This window comes from Astyanax mexicanus, chromosome 7, assembly GCF_023375975.1.
Source record: "Astyanax mexicanus isolate ESR-SI-001 chromosome 7, AstMex3_surface, whole genome shotgun sequence".
Taxonomy (NCBI): domain Eukaryota; kingdom Metazoa; phylum Chordata; class Actinopteri; order Characiformes; family Acestrorhamphidae; genus Astyanax; species Astyanax mexicanus.
The window spans coordinates 6,142,620-6,157,738 of NC_064414.1; the positions used below are offsets into that span (position 1 = coordinate 6,142,620).

General features: G+C 37.3%; 1 protein-coding gene across 1 annotated transcript in view; it reads left to right on the forward strand.

The window, feature by feature from the left end:
- The window catches only part of LOC103042844 (pro-neuregulin-3, membrane-bound isoform), a 606,216-nt gene that overhangs the window by 533,072 nt on the left and 58,025 nt on the right, over window positions 1-15,119 (forward strand). The window contains exon 4 of the mRNA XM_049481456.1: window positions 6,841-6,867. Coding sequence (XP_049337413.1) covers window positions 6,841-6,867 — 27 coding nt within the window. The remainder of the gene's footprint in view (window positions 1-6,840; window positions 6,868-15,119) is intronic.

Genomic DNA, 15,119 nt, shown 5'->3' on the forward strand with positions numbered 1-15,119 from the left:
TTTGCTCCACTTGACTTATTGTGGCATAGTTATGTTTTTTGAGGTATGTTTAGGGTGATTATTCTGACGTACAGAGGGTGTGATGTTTGTTTCCAAAATTTGCCAGTATTTTTTTAATTAAATGCATCAGTTCCTCTACCACTAAATTGCCCCCAGTCCCACTTTTTGTAACACTATTCCAAAGCATGATGCATGCATCCACCCCCATGCTTAACAGTTGACGAGGCCTTCTTATCACGAAACTCTTCACCCTTATTTGCCAAACATATCTTGCTAAAATAAAACAGTAATATTGTTGAAATCTCACATTATTTACTTTACTTGGACATTTTTTCTTATTATTATTATTATTATTATTATTATTATTTATGATTTCCTTTCATTAAAATGTTTATCTCATATGCAAATACGCTTGCAGTTTGAGCCAAATAACCTTGTGCATTTTGGTCATATTTATGGTGATATTTTGGCACCAGGGACTATGAGGACCTTTTATTTTGCACCTTTTAAATTAGTTTGCATTGTGATGCCTTCATTCTGCTCATGGACACCTTTTTAATTTTACTGGACTGGGAAGGAACATGACGTATTGCAGCACTTCTTCCATGCTGCAACTTTGCAACTTTACACCTATAGATTTACAAAGAGCTAACAACCACTCCACAAAGAATGCTGACTGTGATTGCTCTGAAAAAAAGAGGGGGAGGACTTGAAAGAGAGCGAGAAAGAGCAAGTGAGAGATGGAGAGGAGGCTAAATAACATGAAATAACAAGAAGAAGAAAGATCTCACAGTCCGGTCCTCTGTGATGGAAACCTACAGATAAGAGAGGCTTCCAACTGACAGTAGCGGCAATTGAACTGCTCTTCGGTAATATAGATAAATTCCCTGGGACACCGTCATTCAGCAGATGAATAGTTTTGTCTCTATTTCAGTGGAGAACCCTTACGCTGGACAGTTGGTGTTCGAGCGTAAAGGAACTGTGATGCATCTCCACGGCTAGCCGGTGGCTGAGGCCGTTACGGTCGAGTGCTTTCCTCAAGGACAAAAGGAAGTGAAGCGGTAGCCTTGGCTAGCTCCCTGCACTGATTCCATTAGCGATATCACACAACACCTTAAAACAGGATGTCACAGGCAGAGAGGAGATATATCTAGGTATGTATATCGCTATATAGTGATATAGCTAAATTAATACATTCTGCTTGGTTTGTTTACAAGCTACAATTAATACAAGATAGATAGAGTAAGCTAAAATTAGCTTTGATTAGCTTTTATTTAACTTTTTCTGTTCTGCTTCGAATGCTGCAGCCCCTGCCGTCTCTTGCACTGTTGCATTTAAGGTGGAATGAGAAAATTAGCTAACTAGCTAGCTAGCTACTGAGCCAAAATACTAGCGATCTTTTTTTTTATGCTTGTTATGAAGAATCTGGCCATAAAACATTGAAACCATACATTAAAGTATGGTGAAATAGAGCTAATCATCATTTTTTTTTAACAAGGAAAATACTTACATTTGTGGGTTTCTTACCAGAGATTCTCAAACCCATTTGTTTGAAATGTGAATCAGAAGAATCTCAGTTTCAAGGGCTAACAAGCCTTATCCCTTCCCCCTACCCCTACCCCTTATTCCTTGGCATGCACACGCAAAATAGAGGGGTAAGGGTAAAGGATAGGGGCAAGGGGTGAAATGGGTTTATTGGGATTGGTCCTAAGACAGTTTAGAGTTGCAGCTTCTGTGTTTCTCTCAGACAGAAGAAGCTGAATACGCTTGTATCGTTTTTTTTTTTTGGTTTGTTTTTTTTTTTCATGTCCCGTCTCACCGTTTAGCGCCAGTTTTACACCAGCTGGCTGTGCGATAAAGCACGAATATCTGTCCTCAGGCCTGTTTGTTTAAAGCCGTATCCACATGGATAAATTCTGACCCTTGCTGAAGTTTAGGAGAACTGGAGTGGAAAATCCTCCGATTTCGGAGCGTAAACACCTGCCGCCCAAGAACTATTCCCTGAGATAATTGTGTATGGGTAAGGAGTAGCTGTGGAACAGACAGGTGGACGGGCTTTATTTTTAGAGCTGTGTGGATATACAGGTGGACGGGGGAAGTAAAAGTCCGAAACCCTACAGTCTGCACCTGCCCCACCGTCTGCCTCCCCTCACGCTGTGACATCACGGGTCATCCATATTGCTGCCCTTTCGTACCGTTTATTCACTCATGCAGGAAGACCACAGTCTTTTTAGGAAGTCTCCATATGATGCTGTTGAATCAGTAACAGGCCACATGGCTCTGTTTTATAAATATATATATTATGTACTGTGTCCTTCAAGCAGTGTAGCAACATACGGGGTGCGTCCCAATTGTGTAATCATTTCTAATCTAGTTTTTGAACATGAAGCATGTTGTTTTAAATGTTAAAAAAAGTGTAAGAAGTGATGCTTCAAGTATCTTAGAGGAGTATTTTCCTGTTGGACTAGTCCACTAGAGAGTGTGTAGGAACAGTAAAGGTAGGAACACTAGTTGCAGGACCTTATTAACACATAATGTTAAGCTGTCAATCTGCCTGAAATGAAAAATGAATGAAAAATAATTTTTAGTTCTAAATATTTGAGTGTTTGCAACAGCCATTTCAGTTTGATATATCTAATAACTGATGGACACAGTAATATTTCAGGATTGAAATGAGGTTTATTGTACTAACAGAAAATGTGCAATATGCATTAAACCAAAATTTGACTGGTGCAAAAGTATGGGCACCCTTATCATTTTATTGATTTGAATACCCCTAACTACTTTTTACTGACAACTTCATAGCCAGGTGTATCCAATCATGAGAAAAGGTATTTAAGGTGGCCAATTGCAAGTTGTTCCCCTATTTGAATCTCCTCTGAAGAGAGGCATCATGGGCTCATCAAAACAACTCTCAAATGATCTAAAAACAAAGATTGTTCAACATAGTTGTTCAGGGGGAGGATACAAAAAGTTGTCTCAGAGATTTAACCTGTCAGTTTCCACTGTGAGGAACATAGTAAGGAAATGGAAGACCACAGGGACAGTTCTTGTTAAGCCCAGAAGTGGCAGGCCAAGAAAAATATCAGAAAGGCAGAGAAGAAGAATGATGAGAACAGTCAAGGACAATCCACAGACCACCTCCAAAGAGCTGCAGCATCATCTTGCTGCAGATGGTGTCACTGTGCATCGGTCAACAATACAGCGCACTTTGCACAAGGAGAAGCTGTATGGGAGAGTGATGCGAAAGATGGCATTTCTGCAAGCACGCCACAAACAGAGTCGCCTGAGGTGTGCTTTGTGCTTTTGCATACCTCAGGCGACTTAAATTTCTCACATTTATTTCAGTGAGTAAAGTGCTTCCATTTATTTACAGCAAGCTTAGATTTCCAGCTAGATAACCACACTAGTCACAGTTAGGAGCTAATGCCACCTAACTGCGCCAACACTGAGGAATTCTGAATGTTGTGGTAAGCCAGGAAGATATTAACTAGCGGTTCATCCCACGTAGCTTGTTTTAATGTTAATCTCTGAATGTGCAAAAGAGCTAGCGTTAGTGACTAGTTAGTGAATAATGCTAATGCTGCTCCAGCAGTGCTAGCTGGGGGTTAGCAGCAGTTAGAGGGGTTAGAACTAAACTAAAACTCCGGTATAATGCATACATTCATACATAAAGAGCACTGGATTATAAGGTGCATTAATAACTATTTTTGGTCAAATTAAAAAAATTTAAGTGAGCCATATATTGCAAAAAAATATGATATATAGTAATGCTGTAAAAAAAGTTTTACAGTGTTCTAAAGCAAAGTTTCATTTGAAAATGATCCCATGTTTCCACTTCTACATAAAGACTCGTGTGGTAATGGTTATGTTTTTTTTTTTTTTAGAATTGCAGACAGCAATTCCTAAAACTTCATTACAATTCTGCCATTAAATATCACGTCATTTCTTCCGCAGCCACGCCGTCTAGACAGAAATGTAATTTTAGCTCGTATCTCTCTCTCGCTAGCCCACGACACCTGATATTTACTGATAAAATTATTATTATTATTATTTTTTTTTTTTTACCACAGTTCCCATAGACAGATCCAAGCGGCAGTCGCATCCACTGCAGCATCTGGAGCTTCTGGAGCTTCACATCTCGACCTGCGTCCCTGCACATGACTAATTTAAAGCTGGAGCTTGTTTAGAATGTGTATGTATATACAGTATATGGGGTAGCGTCAGTTTGAATGAGATAGTGGGAACAGGGAGCATCTAAATCATTCTGGTTTTATCAAGAAGAGCACAAAGGGCATGCGTGTATGATCCGCTGTGAGATCTGAGTTTCTCTCTTATCTCTGTTTCACTCCAGACATGCTCACAGAGGCTTGAAAGATCTGATCTGCTGCTCCGATGCTGTGCTGGTTTGCTCGACTGCATTAGAAAGAGGGGGAAAAATAAATCAGAAAGTCAGGCAGCTGTGAAGCAGAGCACTGTAGTTTGGAGAAGCCATTTAAAAGTACAGTCAACCAAACACGCGAAGGGGAAAATAAAAAAGACACTCTGATATAGGTGAACACGGGACTTTGGACCGGCTCCTGTTTGGTGGTGTTTTTTATTTACATTCTTACCATAGACTGTGTATATTCTACCTCCATTATTTAAAAGCAACAGCTAGTGTAACCTCTGCTTATATTTTTACATTTTTATATCCCCACAGAATTCGTTTTTTAAAACGTTATTCAGCTCTATATTTAAAAAGGTGTGGTTATTGTAAAAGGGCTGGGTTACACCTATAGCCGGGGTGGGACCAATGACTGTATGGGTGGAACCATAGACTGTGTGAGCTCTGTGGAGGCAGCCCTCAGGGGCGGGGTTATTTAAATGAGTAGGCTGTCTCTCCACAGTCTTTCTCTCTCCTCTGGTCTCTACTGCGCTCTACAGACTCGGGTTTCAGGATCACCAACATGGAAGGAGGAAGATTTTGGCTTCATTTTCATTGAATGAATGGAAACGGCAACACGTTCTTACCAATATGAGCTTCTATATAGCAAAAAATACAGTTTTTTTTTTCTTTTTGTGTTACCATATTGAACCTATAACAGGTTTCCCTTCTATCAGAAAAAAAAAAAAAAAACTCTTTAACTTAACTTTTGATTGCAGAGATAATACACTGTTTTTTGAGCAAACCCTAATTCACAGTTACTCTACATTTTTATAACAAACAAAGAAGAGAAAACTCTATATAACACTATATGAAGAATATTTTTTCTAATTGTCATTAAAATGACTGTTCAGGGGAACTGTGTAAGTCAAGGTGCCTACCTCCCAATCCCATGTAAGTAAATAGAGTAGAATGGAAGTTAAACGTAATAAAAAAAAAAACTAAATAATTTTGACCTACAGCTCTAGAAAAACAATAAGAGACCACTTAAAATGACGAGTTTCTTTGATTTTACAAATTAGAAAACCTCTGAAATATAATCAAGAGGAAGATGGATGATCACAGCCATAAAACCAAGCTGAACTGCTTGAATTTTTGCACCAGGAGTGTAATGGCATAAAGTTATCCAAAAGCAGTGTGTAAGACTGGTGGAGGAGAACATGCCAAGACTGGCATGTCAAGAAACTGTGATTAAAAAACCTGGGTTATTCCATCAAATATTGATTTCTGAACTCTTAAACTCAAAAAAAAAAAATTACTTGTTTTTTTTGCATTATTTAAAGTCTGAAAGCTCTGCATTTTGTTTGTTATTTCAGCCATTTCTCATTTTCTGCAAATAAATGCTCTAAATAACTATTTCTAATATAATAACAATATCACTAGGCAGATAATATTGTGCACAGTGTTTCTGCTGTTTGTATTTTACAGCTGAAGCAAAACTATTACGCTACTATTGATGTACTGTACTTCTGCTTGGTATGCTTTCTTGTTTGCTTGCTTGCTTACTTAGCGTAATTGCTAGAGAGGTGTGCTACTGGCTTAAGGATCTGTCTAACTCACTTAAAAACCTCGTTAACCCACTTATTAACCCTGAGAGCCACCATTATTGGGAAACCTACCCAAGGGCTGTGTGGCCAATGCACCCTTTCATGCTTACTGCACACTGTGCTCTGGGATTTACTAACTAAGCAAAATTCAGAGCCACAATTTAGAATACAGCCTTACAGTACTCACTTGTGTACCATGCTAAATGCAAAATGCTAACTTTGCGTTTTTTGTTTTTTTTTTATGTTTATTTACATTGTAGATTCTCACTGAAGGCATCAAAACTATGAATGAACACATAGAGTTTTATGTACTTAACAAAAAAGTATTTTTATATTCTAGTTTCTTCAAAAGAGCCACCCTTTGCTCTGATCACTGCTTTGCACACTCTTGGCATCATTCTCTCAATGAGCTTCAAGAGGTGGCCACCTGAAATTAAAAGTTTTCCAACAGTCTTGAAGGAAGGAAGGAGTTCCCAGAGGTGTTTATTAGCACTTGTTGCTCCTTTGCCTTCTTCACTCTGTGCTCCAGCTCACCCCAAACCATCTGGATTGGGTTCAGGTCCGGTGACTGTGGAGGACAGCTCATTTTTTTGTTAACTCCACATGTGTTCATTTATATACTCATAGTTTTGATGCCTTCAGTGAGAATCTACAATGGAAATAATCATGAAAATAAAGAAAACTCATTGAAAAAGACAAAGTGTGTTCAAACTTTTGGCCTGTACTGTATATATTTTAGAGTTATGCAAGCATATAAAAGCTATAGACTGTATGTTGTGTTTTGTAGAAAGTTGCTAATAACATTATTTTTATCTTTTTTTCTTTCTTTCTTTCTTTCTTTCTCTTCCTCGCTCTTCGCTGGAACAGCGGACCACTTGGGTATCGAGTTCATGGGTAAGAAAAACTTTTTTTCTTGTTGACTTGTTGGCAATGACTCATGCTGGGAGATTCAGTGTTTGCCAGGAACACTCAGACTGCTGCTGTTGTGCAAGTGCCAAGGATGTCCATGCACATGCTTGCATTCCTTTCTTGTGTAGTTGAATGGAATAGTGTGTTTGTGTGCGTCTAAATTTTAAAATTAAGGTCATGCTTTAGAAGAGCTAAATTGCTATAACTGATATATATTTTTGATAAGATCAAATAACCTTCCCTTATTGCAAAAGTTCAAAGAAGAACATCTGAATTTGACCCTCTGGGTTGGACGAACGTCCATTGGTGTGTCAAAATCTGTTGATGTTTCTTTTGTTATCTTTGTAAAAAAATGCGCAGTTCAGAAATACAGTTTAAATATATTTTCTTAATCTGTAGACTCTAGCCTTCGGATTGCATCTTGTTGCATGATTGAACGTGACTCGCATCCACATCCGGAGTTATGAGGCTATGAATTTGTCTCAGGTTTGAGATTCTGTTGATCTATTTTGATTCTTTAACTTATTAAAGAAGCCAGTTGCATAGCAGCATTTATTGTAGATTGACAACAATGAAGTTTTACCTCAGGGGACAGCTTGAGAAAGCACCACAACAAGTTGTGAGGTGCTATCTTGTGTGACTGTGTGTGAGGCTGAAAATCAGATGGTCAGAAGGAACATTGTGAACTTTTCTAAAACAGTGTTTGTTCACGAACCTAATTTTGAACCGTTTGCCGCATTTTCACCAACAAAAGTAGATTTCGGAACCAGTAACATTAGTTTTACTTGAGTTTTTATTTTACCCTATTATTTATTTTAATTATTTTTACTTTTTTTATTTATCCAAATTTATGCTTTACCTTTTAGCCCTTTTATTTGATTTATTTTTCATTCAATTTATCATTTTATTTGTTATGTTACTGCTTTTACTTTTGGCCTTTTACCTTTTTATTTATTTATTTTTGTCCTTTAATTTTTTTAATATATATATATATATATTTTTTATCTACTATTATTATTTATTCTAGTTCCTCCATTTACTTTTTTTATAATTGTGGTTATTTTAGTCTTTTATTTCTTTAACTGTGGGTTATATTTTATTATTCCACGTATTTATCTCTTTGTTTTATTGCTCTACATTTTAGCCTGTTTGCATATCCTTTTATTTTATTTTATTTTATTTTTTTCTTAATTAAATCTTACATTGTTTGCTTGTTTTTTATTATTTAAACGTAATTTTCAATCCCTTTAATTTTATATAAGCTCGGCTACATTGAAAATGAGGGTTACCCTCAATGCACTGTATTTATCGAGTGGAAATAAAGGTTAATTGATTGATTTATTGATTTAATATTAACAATGGTCCATGCTATCAGAAAATGGACTTTACAATCATTGTTTGCCTTCATTTCCGTCATTTCTGTTAAACTAGTCAACTCATCTCCCTCTGTGTTTGTGGTACATGTTTAAAATGAATGTATTCCTCTACTAGAGACCCTACTGAAGCATTCAAATCCTCTCCGCTCTTCCATTCTCTCCGCAATCATCTATGATAATCACGTCCCATCCCTTTATCCACACTTGTCATGTTCTGGGATTCAGATGTACGGATTTCAGGGATGTAGATATGGCTCAGATTCCCGCTCTCCTCCAATCATCTGCCTCGTTCATCCCTGCAGAATACTAATGCTCTGCAGTCTCCTTGGAAACAGTCAGAGGAGAGTTGCTGGAGATGCGATGTTGTTGGCCCTGTAACTAACAGAACGGCTCTGTATGAAAACTCCAGGAGTGTGTGGAAAGTCCTGGGAGGGAGAATTCAGCCAGATCGCCGTTTGATTCGGCTGCCAGTTTTTATTCCTAAACCACCCAAGTTAACAGAGTAGTGGAGCCAAGACTGACTGTAGCAGAAGGTTAAGATGCAGGATGATTTTAACCCGGCAAATCCAGCTCACTCCAACAGACAGGGGTTAAATCAATAAAAGCAGATTCATCATCTATTCTCACATATGATCCAAATCAATGGAGATAACAGAGCCTAATCATAAACCAACAAACACTAGAGTACACACACACACACACACACACACACACTCCTACTGATGTGAAGCAATGATAAGCCCCACAAATCCTTTGCTGAACTGCAATAATTTTATTTAGCTTATTTGTAGATTTATTTTTAGAATTTAGGCAGTTGGCTTATTCCCTCATTCACTCAATCAGTCAGTCAGTCAGTCAGTCACTCAATCATTGACTCATTCACTGACTTATTTACTTACTCATTCAGTCACGCATTCACTCACGCACCCTTCCAAATACTCGTTCATACACTCACTCATTCACTCACTTTTTCACTCACACTCTGAAATACTCACTCAAATACTCACTGACTTACTCACTACTCATTCACTCACTTACACTTTCAAATACTCATTCATTCACTCACTCATTTACTCACTCATTTACTCACTCATTTACTCACTCATTTACTCACTCATTTACTCACACTCTCAAATACTCATTCACTTACTCACTTACTCATTCACTCACTTACACTTTCAAATACTCATTCATTCACTCACTCATTTACTCACTCATTTACTCACTCATTTACTCACTCATTTACTCACACTTACAAATACCCATTCATTCACTCACTCATTCACTCACTCACACTTACAAATACCCATTCACTCACTCATTCACTCACTCATTTACTCACACTCTCAAATACTCATTCACTTACTCACTTACTCACTCACTCACACTTACAAATACCCATTCATTCACTCACTCATTCACTCACTCATTCACTCACTCATTTACTCACACTCTCAAATACTCATTCACTTACTCACACTTACAAATACCCATTCATTCACTCACTCATTCACTCACTCATTTACTCACACTCTAAAATACTCATTCACTTACTCACTAACTCATTCACTCACTTACACTTTCAAATACTCATTCATTCACTCACTCATTTACTCACTCATTTACTCACTCATTTACTCACTCATTTACTCACTCATTTACTCACTCATTCACTCACTCATTTACTCACACTCTCAAATACTCATTCACTCACTCACTTACTCATTCACTCACTCACACTTACAAATACCCATTCATTCACTCACTCATTCACTCACTCATTTACTCACACTCTCAAATACTCATTCACTCACTCACTTACACTTTCAAATACTCATTCATTCACTCACTCATTTACTCACTCATTTACTCACTCATTTACTCACTCATTTACTCACACTTACAAATACCCATTCATTCACTCACTCATTTACTCACTCATTTACTCACACTCTCAAATACTCATTCACTTACTCACTTACTCATTCACTCACTCACACTTACAAATACCCAATTCATTCACTCACTCATTTACTCACACTCTCAAATACTCATTCACTCACTCACACTTACAAATACCCATTCATTCACTCACTCATTTACTCACACTCTCAAATACTCATTCTCTTACTCACTTACTCATTCACTCACTCACACTTACAAATACCCATTCATACACTCACTCATTTACTCACATATTTACTCACACTCTCAAATACTCATTCACTTACTCATTCACTTACTCACACTTACAAATACCCATTCATACACTCACTCATTCACTCACTCACTCTTTCACTCACACGTTCAAATACTCACTCACATACTCATTCACTTACTCACTTACTTATTCACTCACACTTTCAAATACTTGTTCACACACTAATTCATTTACTCACTCATTTACTCACACTCAAATATTCACTCACATACTCATTCACTCACTTATATACTCATTCATTCACTCACTTACTCACTCTCTCACAGTCACTCACACACTCATTCATTCACTCACTCACTTCCTCGCTCATTTATTCACTCACATACTCATTCACTCACTCTCTTACAGTCACTCACTCACTTACTCATATGTGAGAATAGATACAACTTCCTCACTCATTCAATCACTCATTCACTTGCTTACTCATTCTCTCACTGATTCACTGACTCAATCACTCACTCACTCACTCATTTACTCACATACTCAATCATTCGCTCACTCATTCATTCACTCACTTATTTAGTCATTAATTTACTCATTAATTCACTCATTCACACTCTCAAATACTCAACCACTCACTCATTCAGTCATTCCCTTATTCACTCATTCTGTCACTCACACATTCACTTACTCACATAATAAATCACATTCATTCATTCACTCAAACAAACTGTGATTTTGTATCTACTGTATCTGTAGATTAACATTTTATTTATAAACAGAAATAAGTGAAATTGAAGGTGAATGGGTTAAATTCATTCTGTTGCCTGATTCGCCCGTGTTTGAAGAGAGTCAGATTCAGCACAACACCTGAAAAAAACAACTCAACAATCAGTCACTGTCTCTTTCAGCGTTAGGTGTGAAAATGCCCTTAGACTGAACTCTCCAAACTGTTTAAAAGTATAGATAAATAAACTGACTAGATTTAATACGTTTTCAATTCCCCTAATGTTATTTATTGGAGTTACACGGTAAATATATATATATATATATATCTCACAGTCAAGCTTTCAAAACAAATCACACTCATAAAAATCTCAGAACATAACATTACATTATAACACAAACAACCAAAACAACAACAAAAAAAAAACATCTTCTTCAATTATTACTGTTATTTAAAAGCCTTTTATTGACTTTTCATTTGAAACGCTGTGCTCTGCGTACAGACAGACCTTGAAGGAAAACAACAAAACAAAGCACAGATTTCAGACTTCAGTGTTTATTGTAAGCCTTCCAGCACTGCGGCTATATCTCCGCCCGACTGAGAGAAAAACACGCAAACAAACCCACACAGAGTGTCACCAATGCTAATGCTAAAGTAGCATTATTTATTAAAGGTCCCTCTTGATGAACATCGCTCATGTGTTTGTTTGTATAAAATAAGCAATAGAAAATATGTGAAATAAGTAAAATTTGCTGTTATGCAAAGACATTTCATCAAAAAGATGGAATTTTACCTTCAACCAAAATGGAACGTAGCTTCAACAAACAACAAAACATTAAATAAAAAAAAATAAAGACCTTAGATAAATGTTTTTTTTTTTATTACAATTTTTTATCTTAGTTTTAAACCAAAATCTATACGAAGAAAATTTTTATCTTTGTCTGTTTAGCAAAAAAATATTTTTTTTTTATGTCTTAATAAGCATTAATTAAAAGAAAAAAAAACTGTTTAAATTATTTTATTTTAATGATAAGATAATAATTCATATAAACCAAATAAAAAGATTGATCTGAAATTAGAAACTATATAAACCTTATAAACCTCAAATTAGCTTATTTTGGTAAAAAGCAAAGCTGTAATAAAGATAAAAGTAGTGTAACTGCTGTGGGTTAATTATTTATGCATGAGACAATATTTCTAATGATGGTAGATTAAGGAAATCAGTTGTGATACAGGGCCCTACTTTTTAATAATTTAATGTAACTGAAATATTCGTAAATTAATCAATATTGAATCTAATCAAACCAAAAATCAAACTGAATCGTATGGGGACCACGTGAATCAGATTCAAATCAGTTCAGGAAATGTTTTATCTTCACAAATTCCAATTTCAGGATGCACTTCTCAGTCATGTGTCTCAGCCAGCCAATCAGCACCAGATTGGTAGATCAGGCTCACCTGAGTTTTGATTCCTTTCAGCTGTTTTCCCTTTTATATAAACCACTCTGTTTGTTTTGCCTTTTGCAAAGTTTTGCCCTTGTTGTTTCAGCTGCAAACTTGAGTGTTATTTCTTTGATTGTGTATTTCTGTTTATGACCTATTTTTTGGTGGAAGTGGGAGATGGATCTGAAAGCGGAAAGGCTTTAGCTCATGTACACGCTGTTGACTTGCACTCTATACCTTGTCAATATTTCATTACAGCGCTAGTCTAAAGCGCGAGGCCCGTATTAGCATAATCTATCCGACATCTCGGCTTTCAGAGCTTTCAAGTCGTCTGAGGGCGGGTTCGGCTGTTTCCCGGTTGAAGGAACTGTATCTCGTAGCCTCTGAAGACCAGGACCAGGCCTTCTGTAAGCTCTTCTGGTTTAATGCAACGTCTACACAAATGTCAATATTTTGATTGGCGAACTCTCTCGTGGAGGAGATCTTAGTGCTGCCAGCTGATTGGCTCACGTGCGATCCAGTCAGTCCGGATTCGCCTATGTTGATTTTCCATTTCCATCCGAGAAGCCTGAAGCCTCAGAGTCTCAGAAAGATTCATCATGAGGAGCAGAAAAAAAAACAATAAAACATCTGAGCTGCTTCAGAAAAAAAAAGCTCTGATTTTTCTACTTTTATCTGGGAAGGCAAGAATTTGTCATATCTGACACGTAAAACACTGCATATTCTCTTGTGTTTGATTTGTTTTTTTGCTTTACAAATTCCTTGTCAAACCTATATTCTGCAATAAAACGAGATATTGGCACATAAAGCTGTCTTAAATCTAGTCGAAAAATCTTGTTCAGATAAGTGAATAGAGTAGTTGTCAGTGTACAGCTTGTATAGCAGTATAGATTATATAATATCCACTGTACAGGTGTGCTACTGACCTAAAGGAGAACTCCGGTGTAAAATGGACTCTTTGTGTTGTAAAACATAATAAAAAGTATTTACCTTTGATGAAGAGCACACCTCTGTTCTCCCACAGCGTTTCGAGATCCAGAAATTTTAACAGTTTGTCCAAACATCCTTCAGACTGGGTGGCAAGGGGTACAATTTGCCCCGATAAATCTCTTTTTCTACCATTACTCAGGCTCAAAGTAGCTCCACACTTCATTGGTAGAATCCGGAGAGCCCTGACATTTAAAAAGAGGCATTAATAACTTAAAAAAATGCACAAGAAGCTTATTAAAAATCCTATAACGCGAGTTTCTGAGCGCCACCATCACTGTACTTATAATGACAGATATATATACATAGACTCAACATAGCGTAGCAGCCGGCGCCAGGAGGCTGGCAATGTGAAGTCAATTAGCAGAGTAAGAGCACAGTTTTGCTCAAAATATTGCAATGCACACAACATTATGGGCGACATACCAGAGTTCAAAAGAGGACAAATTGTAGGTGCACGTCTTGCTGGAGCATCTGTGACCAAGACAGCAAGTCTTTGTGATGTATCAAGAGCCACGGTATCCAGGGTAATGTCAGCATACCACCAAGAAGGACCAACCACATCCAACAGGATTAACTGTGGACGCTGTAAGAGGAAGCTGTCTGAAAGGGATGTTCGGGTGCTAACCCGGATTGTATTCAAAAAACATAAAACCACACTGGCTGCCCAAATCACGGCAGAATTCAATGTGCACCTCAACTCTCCTGTTTCAACCAGAACCAGAATATTATTATTATTATTATTAATATCAGGTTAGTGATGGCGGCTCTCGGAGCTGAAGCACTTATTATGGGATGTAAACAGTGGCAGTTTTTAATAAGCTTCTTGTCTTGTGCACTTTTTAAGTTATTAATGCCTCGTGTGGAGCTACTTTAAGACATTGGATAACGGTGGAAAAAGCAGTGGAAATTTACCGGGGGCAAATTATGCCCCATGTCACCCAGTCTGAAAGGGGTTTGGACAAACCCTTTAGTTAAATTGTATTGATCTCGGAATGCTGTGGGATAACAGAGATGTGCTATTCATCAAAGGTAAGTACTTTAATGTTTTTTTTTTTACTACACTCAAAGTCTATTTTACACCGGAGTTCTCCTTTAAAGAGACTATGAATCTGAGGGTTCGTAATGCAATAAGAAGTGCGGTAAAAATCGGTCATAAAAATCTGTGCATCTGTTAAATGAACATCTGTCATGCCAGCACAAACACTAAAGACGGGCCATTTGCGTTTAATAGCACGGCGTCCGAGTGGACTTTAGGTCCGCAGTGCGTGCTCCATTTACCGCTCTGTTATTAACCTTTTCACATTCGCTGGATTTGGGAGCAGCTGCTTCTGAATGGAAGCTCTCTGTGATTGCTGGAGCTGTAAAAATGCTAAATCTAAACGCCTGGCGTTCCTTAAAGAGGGTGCAGCTGGATCTGTGTGGACACATGGTGAGGCTGGGGGAGTCGGGCGTGAGTGTCAAGGGGTCATTCATTCATTTATTTATTTATTTAATAAAAATATGTATATTTAGTAACACTTCCTATGAATTCTGTACTCGT